Source organism: Triturus cristatus, chromosome 4_2 (genome assembly GCF_964204655.1).
Source record: "Triturus cristatus chromosome 4_2, aTriCri1.1, whole genome shotgun sequence".
NCBI lineage: Eukaryota > Metazoa > Chordata > Amphibia > Caudata > Salamandridae > Triturus > Triturus cristatus.
Genome location: NC_140586.1, coordinates 919017561 through 919034702, shown reverse-complemented (window position 1 = coordinate 919034702; position 17142 = coordinate 919017561). Strand labels below are relative to the sequence as shown.

General features: G+C 46.8%; 1 protein-coding gene across 1 annotated transcript in view; it reads left to right on the top strand.

The window, feature by feature from the left end:
- The window catches only part of LOC146835403 (uncharacterized), a 213841-nt gene that overhangs the window by 144000 nt on the left and 52699 nt on the right, over nt 1-17142 (top strand). Inside the window, exon 8 of the mRNA XM_085602976.1 lies at nt 7349-7509. Within this exon, the coding sequence (XP_085459102.1) occupies nt 7349-7509 (161 nt within the window). The remainder of the gene's footprint in view (nt 1-7348; nt 7510-17142) is intronic.

Sequence of the window (17142 nt, the reverse complement as noted above, 5' to 3'; positions counted from 1 at the left end):
CTGGTCTTTAGATGCACACACACAGAAAATGCTGGGACTGGTAATTATTAACCACTGCCACTCACTGAGGCCCAGTAAGGGGGAGTGGCCAGAAGAGGGAAACACGTCAACTGCAGCAGGGAAGCCACCAGCCCATTCTCACACCAAACACATCCTCCATAGATGTACCTCATAGGATCAAGGTCTAGGGGAGAGAAAAAGGAGCACCTTTCCACACCAGGACAGTGAAGAATAGAAAAACTGAAATCACCTGCAAAAAGCAAACATCATAATGTGTTCTAAGAGTCCGTGCTGAGACAGGACAGGAAGAAAGACTGCCACACCCTGCAGTGGGGTCAAGAGTACTCTTTAAGGCTGTGTAAAGGGTGTCTGTCCTCAACTAGTGCACCTCTGTTTGCAGGACTGGAAAGAGGAAGACTGACAGTGATGACCAATTATGTGGGATAGCTGTGCTGTGGTTTGCATAGAGGCAATATTCTGTTTCATATCGTCTGTTGTCTTTCTGTGTTGTGTGTCTTGGTAGCTGGAGCTGTTTGGATTTAAGCTACTGCCAGATTTACAGCATGTCGGTGTTGCGTTGCATGTATGTGTACGTGTGATGCTCTCTTCAGTGTATGTTGTTTTTTCTGTCTAGTATATCTTGGTTGCTTGTGCAGTTTGCGGATAAGTGATTTCCAGCTCTACGGCTTTTAATAGTAGCTCAAGGCAGTCATAGGGTGTGACTACAAATGCCACTCAAAGAAGTGAAAGATTCCGTTTTTAAAAACCATGGGCCATATGTATCATTATTTCAGGCAACACAGCAAGACACCTTGCTATGCTGCACTGTGTGAGAGGGAGAACGCCGGAATGAGCCATATCTATCTAGATATGGGGCATTCCTGCTCAATGCCTGCGCTGGTGCATAAACTTCTGCCTAGCACCAACGCAGGCACCCTTGCACCCTGGTGCAAGCGTGCCTGCTTCACAGGCAGGATTGTGCACTGATAGAAAGAGGAAAAAACAAGGAGAAATAAAGATATTTCTCCTCATTTCGCCTCCCCTGACGCATTCCCTGTTCTACTAGCTTTGGTAAATTCAAGAATGCTTCGGAATCCATGGGTGGATACATGGGAACACTCACGCTCCACCCATGACTCGCCTCCCTGGGGCAGAATAACGCAAGGCTGCGACTCGCACTGCCCTGCATTACTCCAGATTTACCAACTCATGCAGGGCTATGCAAGGTTGCCATGCGTGGCTTGGTAAATCTCATTATAGGTTTTGCAAGCCCTGCGCCCCTATGCGAGGCGCAAGGGGGCAATGCAAAACCCTTGATAAATATGCCCCTTAGTCTTTAAAGCTGAGGACAAATGGGTTGAAAGCTGTATAGAGCAAAAAAAACAAAAGGCAACAAAAGTATGTGTGCTGCATAGGGTGATAATCGCCCTCCCCCTCCCCGGTCTCTGCAGACGCTGTTTCCAGGCCTGGAAGTTTGTGTGAAACCTTAATGCATTCTGGGTGTTGTAGTGTACCTTTGCTTTCATTGATTTAATCCCACTAACATCTGAAATCAATGATTTTTAACAGAAAATATAAAAGTTGAAAATAATGTCAGAATGTATTTATCAGGATAATCAGATTTTGGCACAAAAAGCACCAAAATACGTATGGTAAGCACCATTTATAGGGACAAACTTGTAACTGGTGCTCCTATTGGGATCTGGTGAATTTCACCCCCTGCAGCATTACTGGGAGCAATGAATAGCATCAAATCATCCATGGCACTTGTAATGAAAGCCTAGGGCCCAATTCTAAGTTGGTCTGATTGAGGCAAGATCAATGTCTACACCACAGCAAACAGCATTTACTGGGTGCATCAAAATCTCTAGTTCTGAATTTCATCATTAAAATGAGAAATTATGGGAGGTTCTTTATGCAGCAAATTCTGCATGTATCAGAACAGGCTTGTGCATGGATTGGAATGTAATGCCTGTTAGACCTGTCATCTTGAAAGTGGTCTTCCCCATACGTTTTGCCTTACTCCATTTCTTGGCCTTAGTACTCTGTGTACTTAACCACTGGTGACCAGTGCTAAAGTGCATGTGCTCCCTCTCCTTTAAACATGGGTACATTGGTTTACACCCAATTGGCATATTTAAATTACTTAGAAGTCCTTAATAAAGTGATACTACGTTTACCCAGGGCCTGTAAATTAAATGCTGCTAGTGGGTCGGCAGCACGATTTGTGCTTGCAACTTAAGTAGCCCCTTAAACATGTCTCAGGGCTGCCATTGCAGCCTGTGTGTGCAGGTTCTAGCTCAGTCTGAATGTCGCTGGGCTCATTGAAAAGGTGCAGTGTTTTTGGATTGGTCTCGTATCGGGTCAGATTCACTACTTCTCTGTGGGATTCTACAGTGTTGGGTTGTATTTTAGCCCTAAACCTACATAGGTATAGGTGGAGAAGGCATTTTGCTTTTTCGGGCGCCACCTTTTGGGACAAGTAAGCTTGTCTGTGTCTACTGCAAGTGGTATCAGAGAACAGACGTAACATGACCTGGCTGATGTTTTGGAGCCCATGGCCGTCTTGTGCCTATACCAGGTGTTGTGTAAGAGTGCACTGTGCAGTACATGTGGGATGCTAGCGTTGGGTTCGGTGTAATTATAAGTGATATGGGAGAGGTCTCTACGCAAGCATGGTGATAGCTTTGTGGTGGACTCCATTTGACTCCTCAGCCCTTTGGTGGTGAATGAATGTGACAACACCCATAGTAAACAGAGGGTACATAGAAGTAAAACAGTACATAACTTATTGAACATTGCAGGACGTGGGATGAATGCAGGGGAGGTGTTCATATTCCTCTGATGATTGGGAGATTATTGGCTTCAAAGTTCAGAACAAAAAGTTCACGGTACAGTTTGTAGTTCTCAATTCGCACACTGTAGATCTTGTTTGATGTTGATATTGTGCTGAAAAGGTGGTGCACTTGGACCTTCGATTGCCAACCTGTTGAATAAGAGCTACGTTTGTTGATTAGTTCAGTAAGCAGTGCATTACTGCATGTGCTGTCGTCAATCATTTTCCTTCGGGATTCCTGTGCTTTCCTCTAAGGGTGTGTGCTCCACACTATATTTATGCAATTTTAGTGAGGCACAGAAGGTGGCCCCAGTTGGGGGTATCTATTTTTGATGGGCTATGTTAAAGAGTGGGAATGCATTATTATTTAATAAGATGTTATATCCCCCTATCTAAGTACCTACCTGGGGATTAGAATGGTGAAGGATTTTTAGGGAGGGATCTCATGAATATTAGGATGGTATCAATTATTGCAAGGGTTCCATGGACGTCGCCAGTCTTTCGCTCCTGGTGTGTGATTGATTGATTGATTGTCTTTTGACCTACACGGGACGATGAGGAATGAGTGGGCGTGTAGCTGTTTGAATGCTGTTGGTGGTTGCAACGTGCCCTCAGGTCACATGTGTACCCCTCTGGTCCCTGGCATGCGGTGTGCACCTTTATATTCCCTTGAGGCACCTAGTGTCTTGACTACACCCTTTTTCTAAAGGCTTCTTTTTGGGCTAGTTTGGGCTTCTTTTTGTTGGCATGTTGGGCGCGTCCCTAGGTCTTCCACGATCTACTTTCTCTTTTATCATGAAAAAGTGGAGGTGGTCAGAGAGCTGTTCCGTGGCCTCCGTGTACCCCTGGTTATGTCGTTTTGCACAGTCCAAGATTGGGCTTACTGCTTTCTCCAGATGTTGTATGTAAGGCCTGGCATGTTGGCTGATTGCTAGGCTTGATAAGGGGGTGAGCACATTCTACGTTCTATTCTCGTTTGGAGCTGAGATGGATTTTGTGGACTCACATCTTTCAAGTATCTTCCTCTCCCACTGGCCATGTCTCTTCCTGGGTATTCAAACCTGCAGTTCCTAGCTGTGGCTAGGAACTTCTGACCGGCTGCACACTTCTGTCGTTATTTTGGAGGGGCATGACCGGTGAACAATTTTTGGATAATTGGAAAATTTGAGGGTAAAGAAGGAAAAACATTGCTGAATGGAGAATCCAGGTATTAAGGTCAAGAACTTGTCGAAATTTGCCTATTGAAGGTGATGGACAGGGCCAGTTGGTTATCCGGACAGACCTCCCCTTATGACTGATTTGCCGCCATGTGGTGCTTCGCAACCTGTTGGATCTTGTGCGGCAGAGGTTATGGGGTCTTCATTATCCCAAGCGTACGGTAAACCAGGCTCCAGACACTAGAGGGCAGCTTCATTTTGGAACTTAAGCTGTAGACTTCTGGTTTTTGGGGTGATGTTGGGGCTACAAGCCATTGAGGAACTTTGGTCATGGGATAGATGCCCAAGAATGGGGACCTTTCAATTTAATCACCAGAACCAGTCCCAATTGGCCTTGGCTACAGGGACCTGGGTGCCTGCTTTTACGGACTGGTTGGAGAACCACACTGACCCCCTCGCCAGACTGCGCTCCCTCTGGGGTATCAGCAGCAGAGTGGGGCCTATGCTCTCCCAGGTGCCCTGCATGGCACATTTTAGTGAGGATACTTGATTTATAAAGCACATACAGCAGCCCTGAATTACCAAACACAAGTAAGGGCTTGAATTCCTAATATTGTCTCATTGGTCGTTCTTTTTGTTTTTTGGTACAGAGAATTTTAAGGTGTGGGTGAAATGGGCAGTATGAATTGGTCCTTCTTTTTGTTTTTTGGTACAGAGAATTTTAAGGTGTGGGTGAAATGGGCAGTATGAATTGGGGGGTTTAACTTTACTGCACAGTTGGATTCTGTGTCTTTTCCAAAGCCATTACCTCCCCAGACAGTAACCCCTCCCTGTTGCAGTTGTGGTCCTGGTCCCTGTTGGGCTGGGTTTCCTGTCTGTTGTTGCTGTTGCCATACGTTTGTCCAACTACCTGTTCCTGTTGCGGTGGTGCGGGGACAGCCTGACCTCCCTGCGGATGAGTATAGGGTGCATTTGTGTTACCATGGGCTTGGTTTTGTAAATGGAGATTTTGTGGGGACAGGCCCTGGCTTATCAACCTCTGTTCATGGTATGCTTTTAGCCAGCATCTGTCTGCTATGTGGCCTATTCTGTGACAATAGTAACATTCTCTAGGGCCTGGTTGTTGCCAACCCCCTTGGCCTCTGATGTTACAGATATGTTGAAATCCTCTGAGGTTTTGTGGTGGAGAGCCCTTCAAGACTGGTGCCATTTGAACACTCGTGTCCCTTCGAGGGCAGTCTTTTTCAATTTGTGTTGGAGCAACTTAGCGGTGTCTCTCTGGGCTGTCTCTTGTTTGGGAGCCTTCCTAATGGGTCCCTGAGTGGGAGGTGTGTGTGACTGCCTGCTCATCTCGCGCTAAGCTTCTCTCCCCGTGTGGTTGGCGGGGACATTTTCATGTGGTGGTTTTTTATCTACTTCTCGTGCAGTATTTTCTGCAATAGCTACATGTTTGGGTACCATATTCAGCAACAAAAAGGGGTCTTCAGGTATGGAGAGTGCATCACATAATGCCAGACAGACTTGTCTGCACCACTTCCTTGCCCGCTGAGTTGCTAAGGAGGTAGCAGAAGTTGAGTTTGGCGGTTCTAGGGGGATGTATGCTCTGATTGTTACCACAATTGCCCCTGTGTGCCTTAGCCCTGCTTCCCACCTCACCCTGGGGGAACCCCACGGGTGTGTTTGTGATGCAGTCCCGACTCTTTGCCTCCTTACATACCCTATTAGCTATCTATGTCCTTGTCTTTTTAGCTGTCTTAACTAAGAGGTGGAGCACGCAACATGACCACTGTGGAGCAAGTTTGCACAACTAAAAAGAATTATCTGTATATTCCAAGACTGACTCAGCGAACGGGGTCTGATTGGTGGCTATTGTCCTTGCCTGTGCACATATGATGCTGGAATGTTTTAATGGCACAGGCTGTAGGGAAGAAGATCCTGGGGAGGAATTCCGTCATTGGTAAACTAGGTGGGCATTTTCAACTTGTTAGTCAGGGATGAGGGAAAATATAACAACTAATCCTTCACGGCCCAGTGGTTCCAACTGTTCAAACTGTGCGCCGTGGCTCCCTGGGGAGCCACCAAACCTAGCCAGGGGAGCCGCGCACCAAGCACTTCAATGCATTTAATGTTGAAGGGTCTATTTGGCTTCAGTTAAACTAATTAGACTTAAATGCATGATGTCAATGATTTGTAAGTGATATGCCTAAAGCTGTAAACGTAGTGCTTAATTGATGGCATGTTGAGGGAGAGGACCTCCATATTTCACTGGATCCCCACGTTCCAACACTCCCAATGTAAGCAGAAGATGCCTGATTTATTTTGTTACTCGTTATTAGTTTTGTTTTTTTCCAAATGCATTTTACACCAATGCAAGTTATCAGGAAAGTACAGTTGTCCTGTCTATTAAACAAACTAAGTATTATTTTGTCTTTGTATTGACATTTGTACTTGAATCATAGGTACTTTCAGTACACATTTCTTTCAGTGCACACGCATTTCCACCCTGCTCTCTCCTTGAGCACAGGGAAGTAAAACACCATATGCGGCATAATGCCAACATCTAGAAGCAAGAAAGAGAGACAGTTAAAAAAAAAATCAAAGGAATTTATTTTACTTGCATTGATTTGGAGCCAATTTTAGGGTGGAGGCAGCAATAATAAAGCTGAATGTGGTTTACAAAATTGTGAGTCACCCTGCTGAGACAGATGTGTTGGCATGTATGACATGGGTAGAAATGGAAGTGCATGCAAATATTCTTCAAGCGCAGAAACACTTTGGCAATGGGGCCTCCATGCATAGGGGTGCTATCTAGCACTGTAGGTGGGATAAAAATGTATGAGAGGGAATATTTTATAAGAGGTGCCCCCTTACGAAACACCCTGCGTATATGATTATAATACCTCCATCAGTTTCATCCCAATTATTTTCAGGGAGAAAAATGCAATTACTCCCAAGGCCGGGCTTAGATCCCCCCACCCTCCAAAACAAATAACAGTGAGGAGCCACGGGCAATGGCCTATGGGTCAAGGGAGCCGCGGGTCGAAAAGGTTTGGGAACCACTGCGCTCACGCTATTCCCCCCTACCCCTAGCTCAAGAGGTTCTGTGAAGGGGATCGCCACGAAGACGAAGTGAAATCCATGCTGTTGAATGGTGATTTGGCAAACATTAAAGAGCAAGGTGCCTAATTACCTTCCCAAAGCACTCCTGCAGATAATCAGCGCATACAATTAGCTAATAACATATGTAAATATCCATAGCGCCTACTAGGGCAGTCCAGACGCTAGCTGTGCACGAGGAGGTGGGGGCGGGTGTGATGCAGGGAAATGTTCACTCTTTCTGTGTGTTTTTCCACAGCCAGGGCTCGGTGGTAACAGAGATTGAAGCTGTGTTCGACAACTCCACCTCTCCCACGCCCACTTCTCAGGAAATTGTCAAAATTATCGGAGACAACGTCGTCAATAACAGCAGCACGCTGGGGGGCCTCCCCGTGAATCCGAACAGCATAACCGTTGACGGTGAGTACAGAAACCCCTTGTCATGGGTGGTAAGCGCTATACAAATGCAATTACAACACAAACTCCTCATCAGCAGTAGTAAGCGCTATACAAGCACAATTACAATACAACACTAACTTTAATCAAGGGCAGTAAGTACTATAGATCAATGCAATGACAATACGATGGAAAGACATTGTCAGGGGTACTAAGCGCCATGTCAATGCGATTACAGTACAACACAAACACCTCGTCAGGGTTGGTAAGCGCTATACAAACACAATTACAATGCACCACAAACACCTCGTCAGGGGTAGTAAGCTCTATACAATCACAATTACAATAAAACACAAACACCTCATCAGGGGTGGTAAGCGCTATACAGACACGAATACAATACAACACAAACACCTTGTCAGGGGTAGTAAGCCCACTGTAAATTCAATTACGATATTACCTAACCTCAGGGTAGCAGTGACTGCACACTGGCGGCCTTTGTCTGGAGGACCTGCAGCAGGTGCTGCAACTGTTCAATGCAGGGCGCATCACCGTATGTCTGGAGGTGCTGCAGCAGGTGCTGCACCGGTGCAATGCAGGGTACATTGCTCTTTGGAGGATCTGCAGCATGTGCTGCGCCTGTTCAAAGCAGGGCACATCGCCCCTTGTCTGGAGGACCTGCAGTAGGCACTGCACACGCTCAATGCAGGGCACATCCCCCTTTGTCTGGAGGACCTGCAGCAGGTGCCGCACCTGTTCAATGCAGGGCACATCGCCCTTTGTGTGGGGGACTTGCAGCAGGTGCTGCACCTGTTCAATGCAGGGCACATCGCCCTTTGTCTGGAGGACCTGCAGCAGGTGCTGCACCTGTTCAATGCAGGGCATTTCGCTCTTTGTCTGGAGGACCTGCAGCAGGTGCTGCACCTGTTCAATGCAGGGCACATCGCCCTTTGTCTGGAGGACCTGCAGCAGGTGCTGCACCTCTTCAATGCAGGGCACATCACCCTTTGTCTGGAGGACTTGCAGCAGGTGCTGGACCTGTTCAATGCAGAGCACATCACCCTTTGTCTGGAGGACCTGCAGCAGGTGCTGCACCTCTTCAATGCAGGGCACATCACCCTTTGTCTGGAGGACCTGCAGCAGGTGCTGCACCTCTTCAATGCAGGGCACATCACCCTTTGTCTGGAGGACTTGCAGCAGGTGCTGCACCTGTTCAATGCAGGGCACATCACCCTTTGTCTGCAGGTGCTGCACCTCTTCAATGCAGGGCACATCACCCTTTGTCTGGAGGACTTGCAGCAGGTGCCGCACCTGTTCAATGCAGGGCACATCGCCCTTTGTCTGGAGGACCTGCAGCAGGTGCCGCACCTGTTCAATGCAGGGCACATCGCCCTTTGTGTAGAGGACCTGCAGCAGGTGCTGCACCTGTTCAATGCAGGGCACATCGCCCTTTGTCTGGAGGACCTGCAGCAGGTGCTGGACCTGTTCAATGCAGGGCACATTGCCCTTTGTCTGGAGGACCTGCAGCAGGTGCTGCACCTGTTCAATGCAGGACACACATTTCGCCCTTTGTCTGGAGGACCTGCAGCAGGTGCTGCACCTGTTCAATGCAGGGCTCATCGACCTTTGTCTGGAGGACCTGTAGCAGGTGCTACACCTGTTCAATGCAGGGCACATCGCCCTTTGTCTGGAGGACCTGCAGCAGGTGCTGCACCTCTTCAGTGCAGGGCACATCACCCTTTGTCTGGAGGACTTGCAGCAGGTGCTGGACCTGTTCAATGCAGGGCACATCACAGGTGTTTCAGGCGCTCACTCCACCTAAATACCACCAACCTCTAGGCAGAGGATGGGGTCAGGAGCATGTGCTTAAGTTATGATACTTTCTTGATAGAAGACATTTTTCCTGCCACATAAACTTACCAAAGGTCCCTATGACCCAGGACACTTTGTTTTCGGTCCGTGGGGTTTCATTTAATTTTTTTTTAAAGAGTGCATTGTGGGGGTTGTAAACTTGCTTAAGTTGAATTGAGAAAAGCAGCAGACCTCAACCAATAATTTGGGAAAGGAAGGCCCAGGCATGCTGTCTCCTAGTAACATGGAGCACTCTAGCAACCACACTGCAGTACCAACAAGCATTGGCAATGCCAGTAGGCTGGGTTTTAACAGAATGTTGTATGGTAATGTCCAGTGTTACAAGTAGATAGCATGGACACGGATATGTCCTTGTGTGGAAGGAAAGAACTGTAGAATAATATTGGTGTAAATTAAAAGGTTGCACCGTCAAGTCGGCCCTAAAAATCCGTGTAGATTAATGATGGCCGTCCTCCCATCTGTGCTGCTGCCGGAGGAAAACACCATAAAGTTATGGAGGCACAGAAAGTCTGCCCAATCAAAACATGTACTCCTGGCTCCCAACATGTGGGTGGAGCAAATGCCACTCTCCTGGTGATTCTCACACAGTGGTTTGACGACAGCAATATTCAATCGTTGGCCTCAAGAAGACAGCCCTTTCCACTCTAGAAGCTGGACAATAGAGAAATGGACTTCAGCCAATCAGAACTCTGCACCAGTGTATGGCAGACTGCTTGCTTGACATAGATGCATCACATGGGAATGCTGACGAGGGGCACATGGCTGTGTTCATTCTCTCCGTATTAATGTAATCGACACACACTGCATTTTCATTTACAATTCCTGTCATGGAGAATGACCTATCGCTGATCCGAAGCATGTCTTCCCCTGGCCATAGTGTCCAATCCCTCCTGTGGTGGAGACCAACACTTTCACGAATGCCCCCAACATATCCCAAGCAGTGTCCAGATTCTCAAAGTGGAGCAGGGTCCATCGGTTTGTTAATATAAGGGTGCCCATGTCTTATGTGCAAACTCCTGCTGGAAGTAGGAAGCATATGTTCACTAACGCACTGATCCCCCTTGGAAAATCACGTTTAAAACCCCTACTTTAAAAACACAAATTATAATATTGGACTCTGCACCTGATTCTTTGCATTCAATCCCCTGCTGTAAGGAAAGAACCATCACTGAACTGATGGCATGGGATCCCCTGACCACGGTGTCAACCCCCTGTTGTGCAGTAGGAACCAATATTGTACAACTACACTTGGACACCCACAGACATAGTGTCCAGGCCCTGGAGCTTCTCACAAGTTACTTCCCATACTGGGGAGTCCTGCATCATGGTGTCCACCTGTGGTAAAGGAACCATCCATTCTCTAATTTATGGGACATGCCACCCTCTCCCAAAAGCATCATGTTCAGTTTTCCAACATTGGATCTTTTATATAATGACATGCCTGAATCATTCCCTGCCGTCAGACTGGGAATCCCCGGTTCACTAACATAGCAGTATAGAGTGTAAAATATATACCATACGATACACAGTTAAAAAAATGCCATAGAATTAAAATAGCAAAGAATCTTTTGTAGCACATCCACCTCATTGGAAAGAACCCAAACTTCAGCCAATGAGGTGGAAGTTTAAGCTCTTCAAATCAGCTTAGAGGTCACCATAGCTCAGATCCGTACTGCATGCAGTGTGTGAGGGAGTCTCCTGTCAGTGCTCTACTGTAACCTTTCAGCCTGAACCTGAAATTCTTTCTAGATTGGTTTATATTGGTCTGCCCTGGATTTGAACCAGCCTTATATTCAGCACTTTGGTAGGGTTGATTATTATATGTTGTTACCCTAGATACACATGCTGTGCATACTTCTAGGTACACATGCTGTGCATACTTCTAGGTACACATGCTGTGCATACTTCTACCATGTAATGTTGGTCCAGAACGTGTACATGTTGTTCTTGTTCGAAGAAAGACTTTCGAGTCAGAAGGTATAGTGACTTGTCCCTTATGCATAATTGCATATGAACATCGGCTCCATAGTTAGATTGTTTTCTTCCGCCATCAGGTTCGGATGTGTTTCGTTGAGGCTCTGAGTCGATGCTACGTGGCAGACTTTGTTCGGGCCGCCCGAGTTTTCTCTGTTTCCGATAGTTAAAGAACAATCTTTGCACCCATTTCTTTCATCAGTGATGTCATAGTCGACGGTTTCTGCGTCAAGGCAGAACGGCTCGGGCAGGGACACAGCTCGGCCTGGGCCTTCTTCATCACTGCTGAATGGTTCCAACGCAATGCAAAATACACTTTTCAGATACCGTCCACGGTGCCACTCCATGTAATCGTGGACAGACCAGCACCAGTCTGCAACCTGTGCCGGTTACAGACTGTGTGCTGGTCTGCTTTCACCTGAGCACAAAGAGGCTTCCTGCTCCGGCTGCCGGAATCATCTGGACAGACGCCTAGCACGACGCAAAATGGAGCAACGAAAGGGAAAGAAGATCCCCGATATATTCAGGGAAGATGTCAAACAGGAGGAAGCAGAAAAGGAAATCGACGATGGACCAGTAACAGCATTCAGCCTGGAAATAGAGTGGATATCGGAGTCTGAAGACCCAGATCTGCAGCAGACTTCAACACAGTGATGCAGCAGCCATGCAGTGAGTACCCTACCTGACCAAGGCACTCACTGCCGCTATATGACATGGGATTCTAGCTTGCATTCTCCATTAACCGGACTGCCACTGCTTTCAAGTCACGGTCGGCACCGATTCAATCTTTGGAGTTGACATCAGGGCCTACTCCAGCACCGAGTGAGCACTTCAAAAGCAAACCCTCCTCATCGTTGACAGCATCTTCGAGACAGAGGGACACTTCAGAGCTGAAACATCCACCGGCAACAAAAATTGTTTTGGGCTCCAGGCTATGCTCGATGCCGAAACCTGCATCAGAGTAGTGCTGACAGGGAAACCGACTTCAGAGCCGAAACATGTATTGAGCTCAAAATAACTTCAAAGTCCAGACAGCCAGCGAAACACAGTGGCCCCTCTACAGCGGTCTCAGAAGTACAGCAGCCAATTCTTGAACATCTTCAGGAGGAGCTGGACTGGGTATTCATCCTCATACGGAATCAATTATCACTGAGCCTCCACTTCAGATCCAGCAGACTCTTCCTCTAAAGAGACAGCTCACCTTTGAGGGACAGATAACAATGGAGTCCCCACCACCTCCTTATCAGAGAAAATGACATGACGGGGTACAAGCCCTCTACCACAACCATCTGCTTACCCTCCGCTTCCTCCTCTTCCACCCCCTACACTGTTACCAACTCCTCCTCCCCTACCACCACTACCACCTCAGCAACAACCCCCATCACTGCAAGGGTCTTACCACTGCTCCCAATAGATCTCAATGACGTTCCTTAGCCCCAGGATCCACAGGATGATCCATGATCTATGGGAGAACTATGCAGTTGTACCTCCCGGAACCAACAATCCAGACTTGTACCTGACCTAAGCCTTCCCCCCTGATAACACCCCCTCATACCACAAGGTTATTCAAACGGAAGCTCATTTCTATAAGTTAGATCTTCATTCTGTACGAGAAGAGGAGGACTTCTTGGTTGAAACCCTTTCACACAAACAAGGGCCACCCTGTTCCTGGCAGTGTTTAAAGACATGCTCAAGACAACGCAGGAAGGGTTCGAAAGAACCTGTAGAGGACAGAGTAATTACACCAAGGGTCAATAAAAAAAACAAGCATTTGCCTTCTGACCCACCATACATCACTGGTCAGCTCCCCCTGACTCGCTAGTGGTCCCCTCTGCACGTAAAGGTTCTAATGCCCAAGGTACCGGCGATGCCCGGCTCCTGGATAAGGAAAGCAAAAAATGTGATGCAGCATGAAAGAGAGTTGCAGCACAATCTGCAACCCATTGGTGAATTGCTACTTCCGTTGGGCTCTTGGCAAGGTATGATCGTGCCCACTAGGATGAGATGAGAGAGCTTATACAGCATCTACCAGACCAATACAAAGAGCACAGGAAATAGTTTTAGAAGGCCAACTCCTCTCTAATACATGCATTAGGTGTGCCCTAGATGCGGCTGACACTACTGCAAGAGGGGCTAACTCTAGCATTCCTATTAGGAGGCGTGCCTGGCTTCGAATCTGTGACTTTAAGCCAGAATTCAACAGCATCTGATCAACCTACCGTTTGATGGAGACCAACTTTTTGGCCCTCAAGTTGATCAGATGTTGGAGAAAAACAAAAAAGATACCGACACTGCCAAGGCAATGGGAGCTTTACAGTCTCCATCCCCTCGAACCAATTTTCATCGCCCACAGTTTCGCAGGGGTTCCAGCACCACTTCCCCAGAGGCACACACCACTTATCAAAGGCAGCAACAGCCCAACCCACCCACTAAGAGGTTCTTTAGAGGGTCATACAGTGGGAATATCAGGGGTAGGGGAGGAGCGGCAAAAGCTGCCACCCCTTACCAAACAGTGACCCCTTTCCCCTTCCCCCTCCCCCTCCACCACACAGCACCTGTCGGGAGAAGACTGCAGGGGTTCCTACCACAATGGCGCAATATCACTTCTGACCAATGGGTCCTAGATATTGTGGAGCACAGGTATTGCCTGGAACTCACGGCAACACCACCAAACATGCTACCACAAGCACACCCCCTCTCCCCTCAACAGCTATACCTTCTATAGAGGAATTAAAGACTCTATTACAAAAAGGAGCCATAGAGCCAGTGACACACCACCTCCGAAACAAGGGGGTGTACTCACTGTCACTGTATTTTCTCATCCCCGAAAAGGACGGATCTCTCAGGCCCATCCAAGTTCATAAAATAAGAGCATTTCCACATGGTTATGCTCTAAGGTGTCATACCGCTCCTAAGACAAGGTGACTTCATGACCACCCTGAATTTAAAGGACGCCTACTTCCTCATACCAATTTACCCAGCAAATCAGTGTTACCTCAGGGTCGTGGTACATGGCCAACATTATCAATTCAAAGTTCTACCCTTTGGGGTCACCACAGCACCCAGGATCATCACAAAAACATTTGGCTGTGGTCACAGCTCCCTTACCAAGGAGCAGTGCCCATGTCTTCTCTTATCTAGACGATTGGGTGATAAAGAGTGGAAGCAAACAATGCCTTGCTCACACACATAGAGTGCGTTGGAGCTACTCTACAATCACCATAAACCTGGGAAAATCCCAACTACAGCCATTACAAATTTAGTCCTTTCTAAGGGCAGTCCTAAACTCAGTGACTGGTAAAGCCTATCTCAGTCCTGCTTGAATCCAAGCTTTTCAGTCTGCTGCCTCTTTTTCAGCCAAATTGTCAATAGCTCACACATGTGCATGTTAGGGATGATGACATGTTGCATCACACGCCACGCTTCACATGCTTACATTCCAACAGTGCTTCGCGGAAAAATGGTCACAAGTGGAGGGTCACTGGAGAGATCTAGTGTTGTTAAAGGCTTGCGCCTATCACTCTCTGAAGTTGTGAAAAAGCAAAGATTTGCAACAGGGCTTGCCTTTTCTAAACCCTATTCCGCAGGTTAACATTACCACTGATGCATCCCTCATGCAATGGGGAGCACACATACAAAACATGAATATTCAAAGTCTGTTAACTCCCCTACAACAAACATCGGACATAAACTACCTGGGGTTGTTAATGAATCAACTAGCACTCAAGGTGTTTTTGTGCCACATTTATCATGAAACAGTCCTAATCAAAACAGACAATATTACTGCTATGTACCACCTTCAGAAACAAGGGGGCACACACTAGCCCCAACTGTCCATGTTAGCAGAGAACATTTGGCAATGGGTGATACCCCACATAGTCCAACTTTTAGGAGCACATCTACCAGGAGTAGACAATGACTTTGCAGAGCTACTCAGTAGGATGCAGCAACAAGTCCGCGAGTGGGAACGCCACCCTCAAGTCCTACTCCCATAATTCCAAATGTGAGGGTTTACAGACATAGGCCTGTCAATGCGCCAAAAACGCAAAATGCCCAAGCTTCACCTCCAGATTCCCACAGTCCAAGGCAAATGAACTATGGATGAACTGGTCTGGGATATTTTCCCTTGCTTTTCCACCTCTCCCTCTACTTGCATATGTGGTCAGAAAACTCCAGCAAACCTCCCTCACACCAATTATAGTTGCTCCCACATGGGCCAGACAACCCTGGTTTTCTACTCTACTGCGGCTCTCTTTAGTTCCTCATCAGACGCTCCCCAACAAGCTGGAACTTCTCATAAAATATCAGAGAACTCTAAGACATCCCAGTCCAAAGCAACTCACCCTGGCAATTTGACTCCTGAAATGCTAGAGTTTGGGTACCTTAATTTACCCCCTGGGTGCATGGATATTCTCAGGGAAGCAAGTCATCCAACCACTAGGGCTTGTATGCAACAAAGTGGTAGAGATTCGTACACTACTGTCTTCCTAAACATATCAAACTTCTAAAACCACAAGTAAAGGACATTGTTTGCTACCTTTTTACCTTGTAATTCTCAGAAGTAGCCTACACATCTATTTGCTTACATTTGGCAGCAGTGGCACATACCTACAGAACAGGGAAAACTTCTCTCCCTCTTCATGATCCTTATAATCAAAGCTTTCATGGAAGGTTTGAAATGAGTCATACTTCCCAGACCCCCCCCCCCCTCCCCTTTGAGCCCCTTCATTCTTGTCTGTTGCAGTTTCTATCATAGAAAGTAGCCTTCTTAGTTGATATTACCTCCCTTAAATGTGTAAGTGACATTCAAGCTTTAACCCTAGAAGAACCTTTTTTCAAAGTACATTCTGACAAGGTAGTTCTTCGAACTAACCCAAAATTCCTACCTAAGGTGATATCCTATTTTCACCTCAACCAAACCATAGACTTACCAGTTTTCTTTCCACATCCAACAACAGTAGCTGAACAGGCACTTCATACACTAGATGTTAAAAGAGCCCTGATGTACTATATTGATAGGACACAAACATTTTGTAAAACTCAACAGTTATTTATAGCCTTCTGTAAACCTTGTACAAGGATGGCTATTTCAAAGGAGGGAATTGCTCGCTGGTTAGTCAGGTGTACTCAAAAATGCTATGCTAAAGCCAAAAGGCAGCTCGTAGCACCTCCAAGGCCACACTGTACTAGGAAAAAAGCAGCTTCAATGGTGTTTTAGGCACTATTCCTATTGCGCACATTTGTAAGCCTACTACAGGTCCACACCACACTTTTACTAAACACTACTGTGCAGACGTACTAACAAAACAGCAGTGTCAGGTGGGACAAGCAGTTCTACGTGCACTTTTTCAGTGTTCTGCAACATTCTCCAGCTACCCAGAACCTTACAGTACATGCACAGCATGTGTATCTACAGCTAAACATGCCAAGAACTGACTATGTTACTTACCCTGTAGACATCTGTTTTGGCATGTATTGCTGCAGATTCACATGTCACCCTCCTCCCTGGAAACCCTGGATTGTTACGGATACCTTACATGTTTTTTCTATTTTGTCCTGCTTATTACATGAAAATCCTTAAGCTTCACTTTACTCATTATCCTAGAACCGCAGAGCGGGAAAACTATCCAACCATGGATCCAATGTTCATGTGCAATACTGCATAAGAGAGGAGTCACAATCAATGTCCCCTCTAATATTTTTTTCCTTTGAGCGGCAATGAAGGTCCTCTGCACTACAGCCAAGGCCATGTGCGCCTGCCTCGTGTTGCTTGTTCACTTGCTGCTGTTTTACATATATATATATATATAT